Here is a 22,817-nt window from a genome sequence, read left to right on the forward strand (position 1 = left end):
GGGTGCAATTCCACATATAACCATGGCATGTGTGAGCAATATATCATTTAGTGACAACTTTTTGTAAAAAAAAAAAATGTTTTATTTATTTTTTGTCATTATTTAATCCCTTGGGACAAAAAAAAAAATTCAATGGTCTCAACAGGGCCCTTAGCAAATAGCTTGGGGTGTCTACTTTCCAAAATGGGGTCATTTGGGGGGGTTTTGTGCCATCTTGGCATTTTATGGCCTTCAAAACTGTGATAGGTAGTGATAGGTAGTGAGGAGTAAAATAAAAAATGTATGCCCTTAGAAATCCTGAAGGCGGTGCTTGGATTTCGGGGTCCAGTACGTGGCTAGGCTCCCAAAAAGTCCCCCACATGTGGTATCCCCGTACTCGGGAGAAGCAGCAGAATTTATTTTGGGGTGTAATTTGACTTATGCCCATAGCATGTGTGAGCAATATATCATTTAGTGACAACTTTGTGCAAAAAAAAAAAAGTTTGTAATATTCCCGCAACTTGTGGCAAAATATAAAATATTCCATGGACTCAACATGCCTCTCAGTAAACAGCTTGGGGTGTCTACTTTCCAAAATGGGGTCATTTTGGGGGGTTTTGTGCTATTTTGGCATTTTATGGCCTTCGAAACTGTGATAGGTAGTGAGGAGTGAAATCAAAAATTTGCACCCTTAGAAATCCCGAAGGTGGTGATTGGTTTTCGGGGTGCCGTGCGTGACTAGACTCCCAAAAAGTCCCACACATGTGGTATCCCCATACTCGGGAGAAGTAGCGGAATATATTTTGGGGTGCAATTCCACATATAACCATGGCATGTGTGAGCAATATATCATTTAGTGACAACTTTTTGTAAAAAAAAAATTTTTATTTATTTTTTGTCATTATTCAATCCCTTGGGACAAAAAAAAAATATTCAATGGTCTCAACATGGCCCTTAGCAAATAGCTTGGGGAGTCTACTTTCCAAAATGGGGTCATTTGGGGGGGTTTTGTGCCATCTTGGCATTTTATGGCCTTCAAAACTATGATAGGTAGGGATAGGTAGTGAGGAGTAAAATAAAAAATGTATGCCCTTAGAAATCCTGAAGGCGGTGCTTGGATTTCGGGGTCCCGTACGCGGCTAGGCTCCCAAAAAGTCCCACACATGTGGTATCCCTGTACTCAGGAGAAGCAGCAGAATGTATTTTGGGGTGTCATTTCACATATGCCCATAGCATGTGTGAGCAATATATCATTTAGTGACAACTTTGTGCAAAAAAAAAAAGTTTGTAATATTCCTGCAACTTGTGGCAAAATATAAAATATTCCATGGACTCAACATGCCTCTCAGTAAATAGCTTGGGTGTCTACTTTCCAAAATGGGGTCGTTTTGGGGGGTTTTGTGCTATTTTGGCATTTTATGGCCTTCGAAACTGTGATAGGTAGTGAGGAGTGAAATCAAAAATTTGCACCCTTCGAAATCCTGAAGGTGGTGATTGGTTTTCGGGGTGCCGTGCGCGACTAGACTCCCAAAAAGTCCCACACATGTGGTATCCCCATACTCGGGAGAAGTAGTGGAATATATTTTGGGGTGCAATTCCACATATAACCATGGCATGTGTGAGCAATATATCATTTAGTGACAACTTTTTGTAAAAAAAAAAATTTTTTGTCATTATTCAATCCCTTAGGACAAAAAAAATAAATATTCAATGGACACAGCATGCCTCTCAGAGATTTCCTTGGGGTGTCTACTTTCCAAAATGGGGTCATTTGGGGGGGGTTTGTACTGCCCTGCCATTTTGGCACCTCAAGAAATGAGATAGGCAGTCATAAATTAAAAGCTGTGTAAATTCCAGAAAATGTACTCTAGTTTGTAGACGCTATAACTTTTGCGCAAACCAAAAAATATACGCTTATTGACATTTTTTTTACTAAAGACATGTGGCTGAATAAATTTTGCCCTCAATGTATGACTAAAATTTAGTTTATTCGATTTTTCTTATAACAAAAAGAAGAAAATATCTTTTTTTTTCAAAATTTTCGCTTTTTTCTTTTTCCATTTATATCGCAAAAAATAAAAATCGCAGAGGCAATCAAATACCATCAAAAGAAAGCTCTATTTGTGGGAAGAAAAGGATGCAAATTTCGTTTGGGTGCAATATTGCATGACCGCGCAATTACCAGTTAAATCAGCGCAGTGCGAAATTGGAAAAAGACCTCTGGTCCTTAAGGTGTTTATTGGTCCGGGGCTGTAGTGGTTAAGCTTTGACAATAAAACCTGTGAATCTGGTTTCTTTGCAAAGCTGCACCAGATGTTACATGCTCCAGTTTTAGTAAATCCCTCCTGTTGCATGTACTATTTCTGAACTTTTTTTTTCTGAAAATGCTAGTTGCCTGCCCTTGTCTAGCTTCTGACTAGGGATGAGCTTCGTGTTCGAGTCGAACGTACGTTCGACTCGAACATTGGCTGTTCGGCCGTTCGGCGAATTCCGAACGTTTGGGCCGTTCGCGTCAAAATTCGAGTGGCGCGCGCGGACCACAATGCACTGCGGTGGCGCAGTGCATTGCTGGCTCATGATTGGCCAAGCATGCACTGTGACCCCGCATGCTTGGCCAATCGTAGCGCCAGCAGCGAGGAGAGCCATGATTGGCCACAGGCATCCTGCCTGTGGCCAATCATAGCTCAGGCTGTGTAGTGCACGCCCCACACTATATAAGGCCGCCTTTGAGGCGGCCTCGTGTAGTGTGTTATTATCTGAAGCAGTGGGTGTTCTGTGTACCTTCAACACAGTACACACCGATCGTTTTTGGCTGATTTCCTATCTTGCTGCTGTGTAGTGGTTGTTGTCTGTGCCCTGACCGCAGTATACACCACTATATTCACCTCACCTATATAGCTAGTGATCTAGCTTTAACCACTTAACAACTGCCCATTGCCGATTAACGGCTTCAGGGTGGTTGTTTAACTCTGAGAGGCCGTTAATTAACGGCCTCCCAGAATTCTGCTCTCGCGCGCCCCCTGGGGCGCGCACTCGAGAGCATCCGTGACCGCCGGGTCTGCATCACGGATCACGGTAAACGGGCGCTCGTCGCGGCCGTTTACCACGTGATCGCTCCGTCAAATGACGGAGTGATCACTTGTAAACAAACCGGCGTCATGTTATGACGCCGGTTCCTCCCTCCCCTCTCTGTACCGATCGGTACAGCGGAGGGGAAAGAGATCGGTGTCAGCAGCGATGTGGGCTGCATCTGCAGTGCCCACATCGCTGCTCACCGAATTTAACCCCTCAATTCCCTGCCAATACTCTGCAATACCAGTGCATACTCTGCAGTACCCTGCCATTACTCTGCAGTACCCCGCCATTACTCTGCAGTACCCCGCCATTACTCTGCAGTGCAGTACCCTGCCATTACTCTGCAGTACCCTGCCATTACTCTGCAGTACCCCCCATTACTCTGCGGTACCCTGCCATTACTCTGCAGTACCCCCCATTACTCTGCAGTACCCCCAATTACTCTGCAGTACCCCCCAATACTCTGCAGTACCCCCCAATACTCTGCAGTACCCGCCATTACTCTGCAGTACCCCGCCATTACTCTGCAGTGCAGTACCCTGCCATTACTCTGCAGTACGCTGCCATTACTCTGCAGTACCCCCCATTACTCTGCAGTACCCTGCCATTACTCTGCAGTACCCCCCATTACTCTGCAGTACCCCCCAATACTCTGCAGTACCCCCCAATACTCTGCAGTACCCGCCATTACTCTGCAGTACCCCGCCATTACTCTGCAGTGCAGTACCCTGCCATTACTCTGCAGTACCCTGCCATTACTCTGCAGTACCCCCCATTACTCTGCAGTAACCCCCATTACTCTGCAGTACCCTGCCATTACTCTGGAGTACCCCCCAATACTCTGCAGTACCCTGCTATTACTCTGTAGTACCCCGCCAATACCCCGCCAATACTCTGCAATACCCTGCCATAAATTGCCATACCCAGCCATACTCGGAGATACCCAGCCATACTCGGTGATACCCTGAAATACCCAGCCATAGACGCCCCCCACCCCTCACCGCCCTCCGGTGCTTCTACCAACTCGCCAGTACGATCAAAGCCAGAATCTTTTTTTTATTTTTTATTTCAGGCTTCCCAGCCTAGAGGTGAGATGTGGGGTCATATTGACCCCCAGATTTCACTGTAAAGAGGACCTGTCACCCCATATTCCTATTACAAGGGATGTTTACATTCCTTGTAATAGGAATAAAAGTGATCAAAAATATATTTTTGGGGAAAAAAATGTCAAACTAAAATAAATAAAGTAAAATGAACAATAAAAAGCGCCCATGTCCCCATGTGCTCGCATGCAGAAGCGAACGCATGCGTAAGCCCCGCCCACATATGAAAACGGTGTTCAAACCACACATGTGAGGTATCGCCGAGAACGTTGGAGCGAGAGCAATAATTCTAGTCCTAGACCTCCTCTGCAACTCAAAACATGTAACCAGTAAAAAAAAATTTAAGCGTCGCCTATGGGGATTTTTTAAGTAGCGACGTTTGGCGCCATTCCACGGGCATGTGCAATTTTGAAGAGTGACATGTTTGATATCTATTTACTCAGCATAACTTCATCTTTCACTTTATGCAAACATTGGGCTAACTTTACTGTTTTTTTTGTTTGTTTTTTAAGCACAAAACTGTTTTTTCCCCCCAAAAAACGCGTTTGAAAAATTGCTGTGCAAATACCGTGTGAGATAAAAATTTGCAACGACCACCATTGTATTCTCCAGGGTCTTTTGGTATGCATATGCTGTGTGTGTGAAATAACCTGATAATATGACAATTTTGTGGGAAAAAAAAAAGGAAATAGGCCGTCAGTACTTCAGGTGTGATCAATTTTCAGATATTGGCACCATAGCTTGTGGACTCTATAACTTTCACAAAGACCAAATAATATCCACCAATTTGTACTTATTTTTACCAAAGATATGTAGTAGTATGAATTTTGGCCAAAATTTATGAAGAAAAAATTACTAATCTGCTAAATTTTATAACAGAAACGAAGAAAAATTCATTTTTTCGCAGAATTTTCGGTCTTTTTTCTTTTATAGCACAAAAAATAAAAAACTGAAAGGTGATTAAATACCACCAAAAGAAAGCTCCATTTGTGTGAAAAAAAAGGACAAACATTTCCTATAGGTCCAGTGTTGCATGACTGAGTAATTGTCATTCAAAATGTGAGGGCACCGAAAGCTGAAAATTGGTCTGGTTATTAAGGGTGTTTAAGTGCCCAGTGGTCAAGTGGTTAATAATAGAGCTTGCAGTCAGTAGTGTTAGGAGATAGTGCATGCTGTCTGCGTGCTCTGTACCCAGTACATACTGCTATAATATAGGGCAGGCCCCTACTTTCAAACATCCAACTTACAAACATCTCCTACTTGCAAACGCAAGGAGACAGCAGCAAGTGAGATGAAAAAAGATGGACGACAAAACAAATTATACAGGGGTGATAACCCTTCCCTATGTTTTCCAAAAAGCTTAAAAATAGTTTTTTTGACTGGAGCTACACTTTAAAAATGTACCGGTTGAAAATTACAAACAGATTCAACTTAACACAACAAACCTACACAGTCCCTGTCTTGTTTGCACTGCCTGTATACTGCTGTTCTGAGTATATAGGGCCTGGGGGCCACACGCATTTCCTTTTTTTAATATGGGTACGGGGTTCCCCTTAATATGCGTACAAGACCCAAATAGGCTGGTAATGGGCAGGGAGGGCTACCCATGCCATTTTTCTCAATGATTTTCAACCATATTGCAGGAACCAGATATAACATTAAAACCGCAAGCAGTTTTAAATGGTGTTATTTCCGTTTAATGTCATTTTGTGCAGGGACTGTTCTAAACACGGGAAACACGTGGCACTTCACAGGCATACTACAGACACCCCCCAGGCACCATATTTAAAGGAATATTTCACTTTTTTTTTTCACTTTAATCGTCATTAAAATCAGTGCTCCCGCCAAAATGGCAGTTTTTAAAACTTTTTTTTGCAGTGACCCATGTCCCCTGAGGCAGGAGGCAGGTCCCCAAACCCTTTTTAGGACAGTATCTTGCATATTAGCCGTTAAAATTAGCACTTTCCATTTCGAACGTTCGAGTCCCATAGACTTCAATGGGGTTCGAACGTTCGTAACGAACACGGGGGTCGTTCGCAAGTTCTGGTGCGAACCGAACCGGGGGGTGTTCGGCTCATCCCTACTTCTGACACCGAGCAAGCATGCAGCAATTGAAGTCAAAGCAAAGTCAAACTTACTGCATATGTTAAGGTGTGCATTGTTCCAAAATTGTACATATGTCAATACTCTTAAGACATTTTTGTGTACAGTACTTACATAATAACATGCTTTTTAAATGCCTACTTATTTACATTTCTAGTGCTGCTAGAGAGAATTCCATGGCTGGCTCCAGAATGTGTATCTGATCCCAAAACCCTAGCTCTAGAGTCTGATTGTTGGAGCTTTGGGGTCACTCTATGGGAAATCTTTAATGATGGTATTGTACCCCTAAATGCAGAAGAACCAGAGAAGGTGTGTACTATTAATGATGGAAACAGTTAATGGTGTGACTACTTGCAACATATGTTACTTTTTATTGGTAAAAAGCCATATGCTTGTTTTTTTACACTAGGTTTTAGAAACATTTTATATCCTGTAATATCCCCTACACTTAGTAACATCTTCAATATAACATAAGCAAGTCCCAGGAGTGTCAGATGCCTGTGTCCTCCATTCAAGATTATGGTTCCATCCTTTGTTACTACAAGACAAATCAGTAACAGAGGTTAGATCCACAAGGTGCACGGAGAGGAAAGTTAACTTATTTACATTATCTTAAAAAGCAGTAAATTCATTTTAAAACAAACCATCACCGACCTCTATAGCTGCAAGCAATTCATCCTTTAACATTCACAGCAGAGGCACTAAAATAGTTTAAAGTGGTTGTAAACTTCTGAAAAGAAAAATGAACAAAGCATATCCTTTTTATAGTGTCTATGCCTTGATCCAAAGTACCTACTGTAATTTCCTCTGCTATCTTCATAATGCACAGTCTCTGTGGAGGGACCACTGCACAAGACAATGCAAGGGGACAGCCCTACCTCCCCCCCGCACACAGCAGGTGATTGACAGCCTCAGCTGTACATGCTTCCCTATGAGACCAGAGAGGGGTGTGGCCATTCGCTCCTGCTCTAACCTGTGCAGGATGTAATATTTGATCCCCGCCTCCTGCCGTTTGGAGCTAAGAAATGCTATGTAAAATGTGTGCCTTAGGAGGCTATAGAGGAGAGAGAGCTGCAGATAAACAGGTTCGACTTATGTAGGAGGATCTGTTTCATCTCTGTGTATCACCTGAGACTAGTCACTTCAGTGGGTATACTGTATGTGAGGGTTTACATCCACTTTGAGTCATTTACTAAGCAGTTCAGCTCCTCCTGCCCCTCTCTAAGGCTTGGTTCACACTAGTGTGACTAATGTGATTTTGATGCAACTTCATTGCGATTATGTAGTGCGACTTTTATGTGAATTTGGATGCGGTTAGCATATTCTATGGAACAAATTGCACTGAAGATGAGCCAAAGTAGCACAGGGACCGTTTTCAAAATCACATTGATGTGAAGGGGTACCATTGAAAATAATGTGATTGCAATTCTATGGACTCAAGTTGCATCAGAAATTGCACCAGAGCACCTAGAGCACGTGCTTTGTGTATATATCTGAGATTATAAGACTGGAAGGCTGCCAAGTTGGAGGGCTGCCAAAGCTGCTTGGATGGGGAACAGGGTGAGCTGAGCTGTTGAGAGAAAGGATTTCAGTCAGTGCTTCCCCATTGAACTTTGACTGTCAATTGCTTCCAAGTCCCTGCACTCATAAGGGTTAGTGAGGGCTTGTTTAAAGCTTAAAGGGTAGAAAAAAGGCATATACAATTATATTGTATTATATTTGCAACACAAACTATATTGTAAATTAACATATTAAAAAGTACCTTTAATTTTTAATCTCCAGCGTTGTAATTTTCTGTAAAATTAATTTCAATTTGGCAACCTGGAGTTCTTCTGTACACCATTTAGGTAAAAAAAAATCCCCCAAAATGTAATTTCCTGCTTATGTGATTAGCGCATTGATTTTTCCAGAAGGCTGCACTAAGATACATAGTTTAATTCATAACAGCTGCACTTTCTGTAGAGGTGCAGTGATTGGCCCACAGCTATCACATAGTACCTGGGCCAGTCTCAACACCCTGTGTCATGTGAGTACCTGTAGTCAATCACAGCATGTCAACAGAAAGCAAGCTGTCATGAATGAAAAATTATTTATAACAGTTCAAACGATTGAAAAAATGAAATAAATTTAACTTGTGTACAGCATTGCATGACCCCGCAATTGCTAGTTAAAGTAGCACAGTACTGAATTGCTAAAAATGCTTTGGCCATGAAGGGGGTCTTCTGGAAGTCAAGTGGTTAATTAATGCTTGTTAAGAATATGCAAGTAGTTAAGCGGTGTTACATCCAAAACCAAGAATGTAATATATTGCTGCTTGGCAATCCCTAAGGTATCACTTTAATAATTATTTTCTTTTATTTTCACTTGGTGATCCATCCAGAAAATCTGTTTTCAAACAGAACAAGCTCTCTTGTAGATGTGGAAGTTACTGAGTTGAGACAAACAATTTAACACTGACAGGAGTGCTTACATTGGTCAACGTTTATTTATTTATGTAAAACCTTAATACCAAATGGAACAAAACTGTTGCTGTAACTGCTAAAAAAAGTGTTAGCAGGAGTTTGGCTTCAATTTGTTTGTGTATCTAAATATGCTAGTACAACACTTCTTCCCCTCCCACCAGACTGATAATGCTGCTCTCCAAAGGTGTCTTTATTGCTCCTTTATCCAGAAGACCACCAGGTGAAAACAGAGGGTAAAAGCCTAATGCCGCATACACACGATCGGAATTCTGGCCAGAAAAAGACCGATGAGAGCTTTTCATCGGAAAATGCGACCGTGTGTATGCTCTATTGGAATTTAGCTGTCCAAATTTCCAGCAGCCAAAAATTGATAGCATGTTCTCAATTTTCCCGACGGAAAAACTTTCTATCGGTAATTTTGATAGTGTATGCAATTCCGACACGCCAAAAATAACGCATGCTCAGATTCAACTAAGAGACAAAAGCTATTGGCTACTAGCTATTGAACTGCCTTTTTCTAGTCCCGTCGTACGTGTTGTACGTCACAGCGTTATAAACGATCGGAATTTGATGTGATTGTGTGTAGGCAAGACAGCTTGAGCCGAATTCCATCAGAATTCCGTTGGGAAAACCATCAGAGCTTTTTCCGATGAGAATTCCGATCGTGTGTATGCGGCATAAGTCCTCATGCTCACTGGTGCTAGAAAAAAATGAGCTGTAAAGCCACTACCAATGCCAGGAAAAAGCAGCTATAAAAATGTGCTTTTAGTAGCTTTTTGCATTGGCATTAATGCGCATTTATCAGCACTAGCTTTTAGCAGCGTTTCTCTGCCTCTATTCAAAATCAGTAGTTCCCTATGAGAGCCCATTGATTTGAATAGAAGTCACATCCAAGTCGGAACATGGTGATCGAACTTATGGTGCGACTTTTGCGCTGAGGATCTTGAAGGGGAATCCTTTGCCAAAAAAAAAAAGGCGTGGGGTTCCCCCTAGGACCATACCAGAGGTATGGATTTTGAGGGAACCCCCACAGCAAAATAAATGGCATGAGGTCCCCCCCCAAAATCCATACCAAACCCTTACCCAAGCATGCAGCCCGGCAGGTCAGGAGGGTGGGGGGAACAAACGCGAGCGTGTCCCCCCACCTCCTGGACCATACCAGGCCACACGCCCTCATCATCTGGAAGCCCCTTTTAAGATGGGGGGGCCCAGAACCTGGCCCCCCACTCTATGCGAATGAGTAAGGGGTACATTGTACCCCTACCCATTCAACCAAAAAGGTATCAAAATAAATAAAAACAGAACACTGGTTTATTAAAGCAGCTCCAACATCTCTTCTCCCCTCTCTGGTGATGTCTTCTCCCCGGCTCTTCTCCCCCCCTCTGATTTTTCTCCCTCCTCCAGTGATGTCTTCTCCCCTCTCCGGTTCTTCACCCTCCTCCACTGATGTCTTCTCTCTCATCCCTTATATAGCCATGGGGCATGGCCATCCTGTGACATCATCCAGACACCCCACCCCTTGTGACTTCACCGCCATCACTGGAGGGGGGAGAAGAACCGGAGAAGGGAGAAGGCATCACCAGAGGAGGGAGAAGAGCAAAGGAAGGGAGAAGACATCACTGCGTTTAGTAGCTTTTAGCAGCATCCGGCATTTTTACAGCTGTAACGCCGGTCCTCGGAACGCACTGGCCCTGGGTTTTTTGGCAGCTTGAAAACGTCTATGTCACTTACAACTCCTAAAAACCTGTGTATGCATGAGGCCATAGAATAACATGAAGAGGCGTTTTTAAGCTGCAAAAAAAAAGTCAGATGCTGCTAAAAGCAGCTGTAAAAATGCCCTGTGTGCATGAGGTCTAAAGAAGAAAACGAATGCAGCCACCCCGTTTAAAGTAATTCAAAAGGCAAAAAGTTTGCCTGTAAAACATTAAAGTAAAAAATCCAATACTAGTGCCTCCACATCACCCTAAACACCTACCAGCTGATAAAAAAACTGAGCCATATATGGGCAGCTTTAGATTAATTGTTGTTGAGGCTAAACACAATAAGGCCACTTGCACACTGATGGACCGATGGGGTCCATCTGTTAATTTTTCACCCGGACCCGATTGGACCATCCAGTGCTCTCAATGGAGAGGCGGATGTCAGCTGACATGCGATCCTGTCCCCTAAAAACAGACAAATAGGGATCTGTTCCCTTCCGACAGCCCCAGAGAGAACAGCGGGCAGTGTACGTGTTCACTCTGCATCAGCGGAGTGGATATGGACCTGTCATCTGCCTGCTCAGCAGGGATCAGCGGTGGAATACACTCTATGTGAAAGGGACCTAAGTGGCATAAGTAGGTTTGCCACCTCATCCCTTTAAAACGGAACACATTTTAATTACACAGTTTCTGTAGCTGATTAAACTCACTTGGTGCCCTATCTGCATGAAATTAGCCACAGAACATGCGAAATTCATATGTGTTCGGTTTTAGAGGGATGAGGTGGCAACTCTTGGCATAAGGATAAATCAATATATAAATCAATATATAATGTATTGAAAGCTGTTTTGTTTCCATTTGTTACCATGTACAGGTTGTTCATGTCTTGGATTAACTACTTCTCTTTGAACAGAAATTACAGTTTTACAAAGAACAGACACAACTTCCAGCTCCACATTGGATAGAGTTGGCAAGCTTAGAGCAGCAGTGCATGTCCTACAACCTCGCCTTAAGACCATCATTTCGTTCTGTCATTCGAGAGCTAAACAACCTTATTGCATCTGGTGGGATACAGTGATTTCTTTTGTGTATGCAATGTGTTTGAGGCAGGAGACTTGTGATGACACATCAAGTTTGTCTTCTCACAGATTATGAGCTGTTAGTGGATTCCAAGGGGCAACAATCAAAAGAGGGATCCAGGGTTTGTGACCATGCTTGGGAATACCAGGACCCCAGTGTATATGAAGAAAGACATCTTAAATATTTATCAGTTCTTGGCAAGGTGACGTTTCCTTTTTTTTTTATCTCTTGGCAATCAAGTTTTTATAGTTGTATTTGTATGTAATTATAATGGAAATATTTGAGTAGATCTGTGTGCCATTGCTGTCATTATACTGTACTGTAGTGTAACTATGGAGTCTGTGATGGTCTAAAGCTGTGAGTGATGAACCCCCCCGCCCCCCCCCCCTGGTTCTGTCTTGGAGCCAATCTGTTGCTTAAAGTGGAACTACACTGCATCTAAGCACCACAAAGCAAAAAAAATGCTACTTAATTCACTTTTAACCTTCCTGGCGGTATGATTATTTCAGATTTTTGATGCTCAAAGCGGTACATTGTTTTGCATGGAAATTTGGCGTTTTATATTGTAGGTCTGTAATTCTTAGTAATAACTCACTTAAATCTGTCCAAACCAGAGTCTAGTAGACATCCTGGATATGATAAAGTTTGGAACATAAAACATAAATTATAATATAATAAATAACTATAAATAATTATAACAAATAATATAATAAGAATAAAAAATAATGTAATCAAATCAAAAACACTGAAATTTACTCAGTTGCAGAATTGTAGCTCATTCATTTCAATGTTTGATGACGGATTTCCCCACTAATCGCTATCGCTCAATTCTGCAAGTGATTCTAATTTATTATCTCTGTTTTCTAGCTGGTCTAAACCGCTTTTGATGTAAAGGGACACTTTTTGGTTGCTATGGACAATCGCATGTTTCCAGGCAGAAAGAACAGTTTTTATAATATAAAACTGCATACAGGGCACTGGAAAAAGCATTAGGGACACAAGGAATGTAAAATAATGTGATACAGTAATGTAATCTGTAAGATTACAGTGTACTGTATGTGTATTGTGTTTTTTACTTTTTGAATTTGGCGCCATTCTCCAACCCCCGTGCGTCGCAACGCTCGTAGGGAACGGAGCTCGGTACTGTGATAGATCCGGCGGAGGTAGGCTCGCACTCACAGCGGGGAGACCTCACAGGATCCTGGGGACAAGGTAAGTAACTGTACATGGATCCTGCGATGCGATCCCGAGTGTGGCTCAGGGTTACCACTTTTGGTACTGAAAATCCACCCTGAGCCATACTTGGGATTACCGATAAGGAGGTTGATATTCAAAGTACACACCCATCCATCCACGTGTCCTTTATTTTGTTGAGAAATCACATTGAAAAACACTCCCCTAGCATTTCTGGACATAGCCATCTTGAGTAAGGGCGGATGATTCATGTAGCATTGATTCCCTGGAATCCGTCTACCTTTAGCATAGGCATACAAGCAGGAGGATGTGCTTAGCTGAAAAAAACCTCCTCCCCTCCAGAAGATATACTGAGAAGTATGACATCATTTGCCTAGGCCTGGAAACCAGGAAGTAATTGATGAAATGTAAAAAATAGTTCAAAACAAGTAACTATGATATAGGTTCCTATCTATTTACTAATGCTAGCAGCATAAAGATTAAAAATAGTCAATGTTCATTGAGAGTTCCACTTTAATGATATAGATGTTGAAATCAAGAGCTCAGTTTCAGTGTTCGCTGATGATACCAAAGTATGCTGGCATAAAACGTCCTCACTGGATGCGACATCATTACACAAGGCAAAAATGTGTTTGACCAAATTCAAAATTAGTAACTGATCAATAATTCCAAATTTTTATACTTTTTTTTTTTTTTATCTTTCTCAGGGTAATTTTGGCAGTGTTGAACTTTGCAGATATGATCCTTTGGGTGACAACACAGGAGAGCTGGTGGCAGTAAAAAAGCTCCAGCACAGCACAGCTGAGCATGTTCGGGACTTCAACAGAGAGAGCCTGATTCTGCGTGCCCTCCACAGTGACTACATTGTCAAATACAAAGGGATCTGTTACAGTGCAGGTCAAGCAGAGCTACATATCTATCTACATTACTTTTTTACATTCACACCTATTTTCTTTATGAGTACTGTTTGTTTTCATTGATTACAGTACTACCCTGTCTCCCCGAAAATAATACCTAGCGTGATTGTCAGGGATGGCTGCAATATAAGTCCTACCCCCAAGTCCTTGTAGGTCTTATTTTTAGGGTAGGGCTTATTTTCGGTGAAACAGGGTAGTATTTATGCACCAGTCACATCTGGTGTTTCTGGAACAGGCGACGAAGAGCACAGAAAACACGTGTTCTGCTGCGCGTTCGGCAAAAGTATGTCACGCTTGCGGTGCCATTAATTGTTTATGGCACTCCAAACATGGGTAGCTGACACGCGATTTGCCACGCTACAAGCGTGCCAAGACTTGCAGTGAAAAAAGGCGCCACGCTCAATTCCAAAAAAAAAAGATTCAGGAGCTTCTTTGGCACGTTTGTCGCTCCATAGGTTTGTGATATGCTTTAAAAAAATAAGTGCACCTAACTGTAAGGCTGGATTCACACCTGAGGCCACTGCCTCTGAATGCACTGGCTGTGGGTTTTTTTTCCCTGCCTCTAAAGTCCCTTAAACACCTATGCGTTCATGGACACAATAACTAATATTGAGGGGTGTTTAGAGGCAGGAAAATATTGTCAGGCACCCCCAAAAATACTGGTAAATGTCCAATGTGCGTAAGGCCTCAAAGACACTTTCACCCCTCATTGTTTTCCTCCTCTCTTGACAAATTTAAACTTAGTTTTTTGTTTTTTCCGTATATTTTTTGAGACAGATGCCCCCACCCACTTTGTTAATACATGACTAGGTGAGGATGACATCACCTCAGATTGCACCCCCCCTCGTAGCCTCCTGGGACAGCCTGAGGGGATGAGATACACCGCACATCACAGCGTCTTCTTATCCCCTCAAGCACAAGACAGCCCGCACCCTTACATTGTTGTGTTGTTGTGAGAAACGGGTTTCTTTACCAGCAAAGCACCTTGAGCACTACTATAAGGCCTCTTGTACACTGTGCTAAACAGACGTTTAGGAGAAGTTGAACATTTTTATCAACAGCTCCTGAATTCTCCTCTATGTTATATTATCAGTACATGTACACAGGGTCATTTATAGTCATTTCTAGGCAGTTGCATTTAGAGGCTTTTTTTGGAACCCAAAAAATGCTTCCAGAAGCTGTGTATGTGTGTGTGTATATGTATGTATATATATATACCGTATATACTCGAGTATAGGCCGACCCGAATATAAGCCGAGGCCCCCAATTTACCCCCAAAAAAACTGGCAAACTTATTGACTCGTGTATAAGCCGAGGGTGAGACATGCCTGTCCATCCCTGTGTGTGTGTCCGTCCATCCCTGTGTGTCCGTCCATCCCTGTGTGTCCGTCCATCCCTGTGTGTCCGTCCATCCCTGTGTGTCCGTCCATCCCTGTGTGTCCGTCCATCCATCCCTGTGTGTGTGTGTGTCCATCCATCCATCCATCCCTGTGTGTGTGTGTCTCCATCCATCCATCCATCCATCCCTGTGTGTGTGTGTCTCCATCCATCCCTGTGTGTGTGTGTGTGTGTGTGTGTGTGTGTGTGTGTGTCCAGCCTACCTGTGTCCCGAGCCTTTGTCCCGAGCCTCCGTCCCGTGCCTTGCCTCCTTGCCTCCGTCCCGTGCCGTGCCTTGCATCCGTCCCGTGTCGTGCCTTGCCTTGCCTCCGTCCCGTCCCGTCCCGTCCCGTGCCGTGCCGTGCCTTGCCTTGCCTCCGTCCCGTGCCCTCTTCGTCGGCGGCCATTGTAAAATTCAAAAGCTGCGCCGCCGCCTTCGCCTGTGATAGGCGGAACACTGAATTTCCCAGCAGCCTGTGTTCCGCCTATCACAGACATCGTATCATCCTCGTCCGTAGTACGAGGATGATACGATGTCCGTGATAGGCGGAACACAGGCTGCTGGGAAATTCAGTGTTCCGCCTATCACAGGCGAAGGCGGAGCCGGAGGCGCGGCTTTTGAATAGAATGGCCGCTGTCTGTCTGCTCGACACGCTGATCGAGCGGGCAGACAGCGATGACTCGAGTATAAGCCGAGGGGGGCACTTTCAGCCTCAAAAAAGAGGCTGAAAATCTCGGCTTATACTCGAGTATATACGGTATATATATATATATATATATATATATATATATATATATATTATTTTTTTTTTTCTTCTTCAAACGCTTCTAAACGCAAACGCGGCAAAACTCCACTAAACGCGTTATGTAAACGCGGCAAAGTGTATGTTTTAAACGTGGGTTACTATCTGTCAGGTTAATTCATTTAGGAGAGCTTGTAAAAACGTTCTGTGTACAGTAAGCCTAAGGGGTTAAGCAGTTAAGCTCCTGGGACAAACTCACATATCCCTGGAGGACACAGGACTGATCTTCTGGTGGCACGCAATATTGCGCAGTGGGGAGCTAGCTGTGAATCATCAGGATGTCACCGCTGGCTCCCAAATCCAAGATGGCGGGGCCTGGGATTTGCAGCCCTAAGAGAAATCAGCTGAAGGAAAGACAGAACTGGGCTTCATGGACCATTTTTTTCTTAAAGTCAGTAGGTACAGTATTTGTAGCAGCTGGCTTCTAATTTTTTTTAACCAGATTAAAATTCCTATTTAGGCTGCAATTCTTTTAGTCACACTCCCAGAGCAGACTGCATGACTAAAAGTATATACACTTATCTTTACAGCTCCTTTGGCAGGTAAAATAGGTTACAGGTTTATGTGTCACACTCCCAATACCTATGCATTTTCCATACCACTTATTTATTTTGTTTAGATTTTATATAGATGCAAAGCTGCCTGTTTAACACATTTTTATATTAAGGTCGCCGAAGTTTCCAGCTGATTATGGAATACCTTCCTAATGGTAGTTTACAGGAATATCTCCCTAAGCATAGGGATATGCTGGAATTCCATCACCTCCTACTTTATGCATCCCAGATCTGCAAGGTATGCTTTTTCAAACAAAACATACAATATAATGTAAAGCTTTGAGATCTTATAGCATCAGAGTTCTTCTTTGCATTGTTATTCCTAAAAACAAAAATGTAATATATTGTAGCTTACCAAACCATGTAGTGGTTGCACTCGTTTTATTTTTTAGGCTTTGTTTCCTGTATTACAGTGGCGGTGGATGGGAGTATTTTTTTGGGGGGGCAATCCACCCGACAAACCCCCCCTACTGGTCGGGTCCTCATGCACCCGCCCCCAGTCGGTCACAAGCCCTGCACTTACCCCATCTAGATCGCAAGCTTCCTCCAGGTGGTGGGCCCTGCGTCTCCTCCTTCCTAGGCTTCACAGTGGCTTCCCCTGTGTCTCCTCCCTCCTCCTCCTCGGTGGCCAATAGGATCGCTTCTCCTCTCTGGGTCTCAGGACCCACTTCCTGAGCCAGGATTGTCTGGGAGGAGAAACAGGAAGACAATAGTGAATATTAATTTGCTATTTTCACACAACTAGGTGGGCTGGGGCGCAATGCTTTAGGCTTCACACCTAGGCGTTTCTTTTTCAGGCAGAAAGTCGTGCGATTTTTTGCCACGATTTTGCCATGATTTTGTACAGGTCAAAAGCAGAAAATGCCTGTAATCTGCCAAAAAAGAAGCTCCTGTACTTTTTTGAGCTTCAGGCATTTTGCTTCAGATGACAAAATGCTCAGATGTGAACAAGGGTAATTGAAATAAATGGGATTTGTCTTGTTGGGCATTTTTAGAGCTGAGGGTTACAGCAGAAAAACACCCAAAATTGCCTAGGTGTGAATAGAGCCTTAAAGTGTTACTAAACGAAGGACCCTGCATTTACTATATCTGGTCTCCCACAGTACATTGAAATGCAATTATTTTAGTAATATGGGATCAGTAGCTGTGTTCCAATAGATATGAATGGGACTGCCTGCACATGAATGCATAGAACACCGTAAACCCGCGTGGACAAACACTGCAATGTATTTATATCTGCTGTGTCTAGAACAGAGACCTTGGACTTGTTGGTGTTCCACATGCCACTAATGAGCAGATACTTGGTGTAAATTGGAATACGATATTTTATCACTTTTAGTTGTTATCTTTTGAGTATATTGTTTTTTTTTTCAGTTAGTATATTACCACAACATTCTATTCTGTTTTCACTGTAAAATTACCATATACCAAATATAGAAAAAAATCTAATTTTCTATAGAGAAAGCAGACCTACTACTTTAGCAAATTTCCAGATGGAAATGAGACTGATCTAGGGCAGTTACTGTACATCTCTATCAGCCTTCATTAAAACACCAGTCTCATGAAAGAATAGTGCTTGCTATGGCCCAAGTTTCACTTTTATTTAGTCTGTGTTTTATAAATGACCCCATTCACTTCTTTAAAGGTGAGCAGAAATTGACAGTAACTGCTGCATGATGTGGTCAAAGCAACCTGGTGAAAAGTTGCAATGTACAAATACAAAAATGTTTTGAATGATCTTAAAGCAGGGTTCCGAACTTCCACTCATTGGAACCCTCCCCCCTCTGGTGTCACAGTTGGAATCTTTCAGGGGGTCCCATGGGAGTCTATGCCTCTTCCTGTCCCGGCGCTCTGTCTGCTGGGACACACACGGGTCCCAGAGACAGCGCGGACTATTCCCATTGCGCTGCACGACTTGCGTATGCGCAGTAGGGAAACCGGGAAGTGAAGCCGCAATGCTTCACTTCCTGGTTCCCTCACCGAGAATGGAGGCGGCAGCAGCCGAGAGCCGGGCGATCGATGGGCCTCGGCTGCCGACATCGCTGGACCCTGGGACAGGTGGGTGTCCATTTATTAAAAGTCAGCAGCTGTAGTATTTATAGCTGCTGGCTTTTAATATTTTTTTTTCCAGTGTAATCCCTCTTTAAAGAAGAAAATCAAACTATTAAACACTTTGATATCATTTTTAGCATTTCTCTTAAGGTTAAAACTCAAAAGGTGAAGATTTGCATTGTTATTTAGAAAGTTTGTAAATGTTAATTGCGCCAAAACAGTACCCTGAAAATGAACCCTAACATCTGGAATTCCTCCTAAAAAAACAGTGGCACAATTCCAGACGGTGCCCAGACTTACTGTACCTATAGCTTCCTAGCTGTAGATCTGCAGTGTGAGATCTAAGGCATTGCTGCCCATATTGCTAGTCTCAGGAGATTTGGTGATGTCACTAGTGTGCGGATCACTGTTCTCCTTGCTGGAGGATCTGGCATGAGTGACCATGGCCTGCCTCTGCTATGATGACTGCCTCCAAACAGAGACACAGTGCAGAACAAGGCATGGGAAGTTGGTAATGAGGAAAGATCAACTGCAAAGAGACCATAGGTAATACTGGTGACTAGTCCTTTTCCCCCTGCCTGCCTTTTTTTTTTTGGGTACAACTTTCAGAGTTTAGTTCCTCTAACTTGATGTGAAATGAGTTGCCCACATTGAAATCCCTGTTACCTTTTTCTTTTGTCATGGTGACCCCTACTTTCCTCTGTATCAGGGCATGCTATACCTGGGATTGCAGCGCTATCTGCATCGGGATCTGGCTAGTAGGAATATTCTGGTGGAGAGTGTGAATCATGTTAAGATTGGAGACTTTGGCCTGACGAAAATCCTGCCACAGGATAAAGAATACTACGTGGTTCGAGAAAGAGGACAAAGCCCCATTTTTTGGTAAATGAAAGTAAAAAAAAGAAATAGATTACAAAGAATCTCTGTTTCCTACAGTGTAAAACTGAAAGTGTAGTCATCTGCACTGTGTCTGCTAGTTCAGTTTGTCTTCTTTGTTCCTTCTGTTCTCAGGCATGCTCCTGAATCCCTTGCAGATAATGTTTATTCCCGAGAGTCTGATGTATGGAGTTTTGGGGTCCTTCTGTATGAACTCTTCACCTACTGTGAAAGAAGTTGCAGCCCATCAGCAGTAAGTTCCTGACAAAATGTAAAGCTTATCTATCCCGACAACAACTGTACCACTCCGGTGTTAAAAGCCCTTAACCACTTGACCTCTGGAAGGTTTTTAGACCCTTCATGACCAGAACAATTTTTGCTATTCAGCACTGTGCTACTTCAAAACCCCTTTCACACTGAGGCGCTGTACAGGCGCTACATCACTAAAAATAGCGCTTGCATAGCACCTGTAAAGAGCTGCTCCTGTCTCTCCAGTGTGAAAGCCCGAGTGCTTTCACACTGGAGCGGTGCACTTGCAGGACGTTAAAAAAACTCCTGAAAGCAGCATCTTTGGAGTGGTGAAGGAGCGGTGTATACAAATTTCTTGATCAATTTAGACCAAAATGTATTCTGCAATATGACTTCTGCAACCAAACTGCATTTTTGGGGACTGTACTATTGGGGACTCTAGAAAGGTTATGATCGTGATCAAGATACAGATCCATACAGACACTATACGAGAAACGGCGGTGATCAGCGACTTATAGTGTTACTGTAATAGTGTGGCGGACAATCTGCCACTAACACTGACTTCGCTAGTGACATTATTACCCTGATCAGTGATAATACTGTACACTGACACTGTACTAATGATACTGGCTTGGTGACTGGGCAATCAAAGGGTTAAATGGAGGGAAATCAAGGGGTTAAATGTGCCTAACAAGTTTATGAAAGTGTATGTGCTGCTAGTACTTACACAGAATCTGTCTGGCTTATCTCGTTGAACAAGAAGGGCTCAGGGAGGAAGAAACTGGCTAGATCCTGCGTGTTTTGTTTACCACCACACAGAGGTCAGTCGATCAGTAGGTATACAGCCAAAATCATTGGCTGTAACCTGCTGACAAAAGAGAAAAGGAGGGAGGCGCACCAAAGTACAATATTATAAAGTATTTTTAAAGGAGAAGTCCAGCCTGAGCTTTTTAGGCTGGGCTTCTCCTCTGGGTCACAGGAGTTTTCAGCGGAGATCGGTCTGAAGTCCACTCACTGCTGACATCACTTCCATCAGTCGAGGGCAGCACGTCATCACGACTTCCAAGTCGGGATCAGCCAGCGGCCTTGATTGATGGCAGTCTCAATGTCTCAGCAAGCAGTGTGCGGAGAAGTAGAGCAGAAGCGATGCTGACTGACAGTCAACATCGCTCTGCTTGGGGAGGAGTGAGAACCGAGCCATCGGCGGTGTTCGGCGGCTCGGTTCCCAATGCAGAGACGCCGGGGGACAGCTGGAGCATCTGACTGATGCTGCATCCACCAAGGTAAGTATGACTAGCAAAAAACATACTTCTCTGTTAATAGCGCAAACATAAATACACTTACAGGGAAGGATATCTGTCATATAGGAGGTCCTCCTCAAGGGGGTGCCAACAATCTGGTTTTCCCAGCGTTCTACTGTGTTTTTGCTTGCACAGGACACTGATTCATCCTGGCTGCTTGGCGTGGACCACACAGGGGAAATTACTCACCCGGTGGGAGGACCTCAATGTGAGAAGGACAGGAAACAAGGCTATGTGCTCGGACCATTCAGCTCCCTTTACTGGCCTGTCAGTGTCTGTGAGAAAAACATCTTAAATGCAGACTGGCCGTGGCTATGGGACTAGAAGAGCCAGCGGACCAAAAGCTTGTGGAGAAACGATTTTAAAACATAAATTGAACGGCATATGTAACATATAAATCTTGATAAAGAAACATGAGCATTAAAAAACATTAGAAACAACAATTGATACAGAAATAATTATCTATAATATTGGGAATGTAGAGAATATCTGGACAAGTGAATACATAAAAAATATATATGCACATATATAAAAAATAGAAAGTACGAAAAGATATAAATATAAATTGGTTAATTAATAGTTATACACACACATGTATGTATGTACTGTATGTATGTATATATATATATACACACACACACATGTGGGGAGGGGGGAGAGAATGCAATCTATACACTGGGGGAAAACCTTTGGAGGAATCTAGGATGGAAAAGGACCTGGGGGTCCTAGTAGATGATAGGCTCAGCAATGGCATGCAATGCCAAGCTGCTGCTAACAAACCAAACAGAATATTGGCATGCATTAAAAAGAGGATTAATTCCAGAGATAAAATGATAATTCTCCCACTCTACAAGACTTTGGTCCGGCTGCACCTAGAGTATGCTGTCCAGTTCTGGGCACCATTCCTCAGGAAGAATTTACTGGAAATGGAGTACAAAGAAGGGCAACAAAGCTAATAAAGGTCTGGAGGATATTAGTTATGAGGAAAGGTTGCGAGCACTGAACTTATTCTCTCTGGAGAAGAGACGCTTGAGAGGTGATATGATTTCAGTATACAAATACCATACTGGTGACCCCACAATAGGGATAAAACTTTTTCGCAGAAGGCCACTCATATAAATTAGAAGAAAAGAGGTTTAATCTTATATACGTATATATATGTAGTGCTAATATTTTTGCCTACTAATGCTTTAATATGTAAACCTATGGACAATGTTATAACTTAGTATTTAGCGCCATCTAGCGACCAGGAACTGGAAATGGACTTGGAGGATTTTCCTTTTCATAGTGTTGGAAAGCTAACAGGAAGTGACTTGTTTACATTTTGGCTATGACCTTACCAACCCAGAATGCCAGATGACCTACCCATGATCACCCTGTACTGAACTGCATGCTGGGTAGGATATAAAAGGGCACCGCGTGGCCATCTTTGGTTTCTTCTGGACGCATGGCCTGCTGATGAGGAGTGTCTCCAGAGAACGTGGCCTACAGCCACTGCGGAGCGCAGCTAAGACAGACTTTGCCATTCATCTGATAGTTGGAGAGACTGAGTGACTGGATCGGGAAGGATCCAGAGACACCTGTCGGAACCATCAGAGGGACCCAGTGCATCTTGCAGCTAGAAGCAAGACACAGTGCACTGGAGCGGAACTACTGCATTTCATCAGATCCAGTCAGTGAGCGGGTTGTGGCCCACAGTTTATTACGCACTTGCGTACAGTTAGACATCTATACAGAGGTGCTGGGGCCTGTAGTCCCACGGAGGAGGATCTAACAAAGACTAGCATTAGGCAGGTCTAAAGCCTACTCTTATTGCACTTTAGTACCGTGCCATACCAGAGGTAATGACCATTGGAGTACCTCCAGAAACAGTTCCAGGATCCCTTCTAAGTTAACCCTTATTATCTCACTTTGTTGGATTACAAATCACTACAGACCTTTATAGCTAGCAGAAGAAAGACAATCAAAGACTGTGTGTTATTGCAAGGCCTT

General features: G+C 43.1%; 1 protein-coding gene across 2 annotated transcripts in view; it reads left to right on the top strand.

Annotated features, from left to right (window-relative positions):
* JAK3 (Janus kinase 3) overlaps nt 1-22,817 on the top strand; it is a 197,953-nt gene that overhangs the window by 140,041 nt on the left and 35,095 nt on the right. For both annotated transcript variants that reach the window (XM_077475550.1, XM_077475549.1), the window contains exons 16-22: nt 6,418-6,569; nt 11,336-11,486; nt 11,571-11,704; nt 13,404-13,593; nt 16,461-16,585; nt 19,109-19,281; nt 19,411-19,528. In XM_077475550.1, coding sequence (XP_077331676.1) covers nt 6,418-6,569; nt 11,336-11,486; nt 11,571-11,704; nt 13,404-13,593; nt 16,461-16,585; nt 19,109-19,281; nt 19,411-19,528 — 1,043 coding nt within the window. The remainder of the gene's footprint in view (nt 1-6,417; nt 6,570-11,335; nt 11,487-11,570; nt 11,705-13,403; nt 13,594-16,460; nt 16,586-19,108; nt 19,282-19,410; nt 19,529-22,817) is intronic.

This window comes from Lithobates pipiens, unplaced genomic scaffold, assembly GCF_037356315.1.
Source record: "Lithobates pipiens isolate NorthernLeopardFrog02 unplaced genomic scaffold, aLitPip1_a1.2 Scaffold_13, whole genome shotgun sequence".
NCBI lineage: Eukaryota > Metazoa > Chordata > Amphibia > Anura > Ranidae > Lithobates > Lithobates pipiens.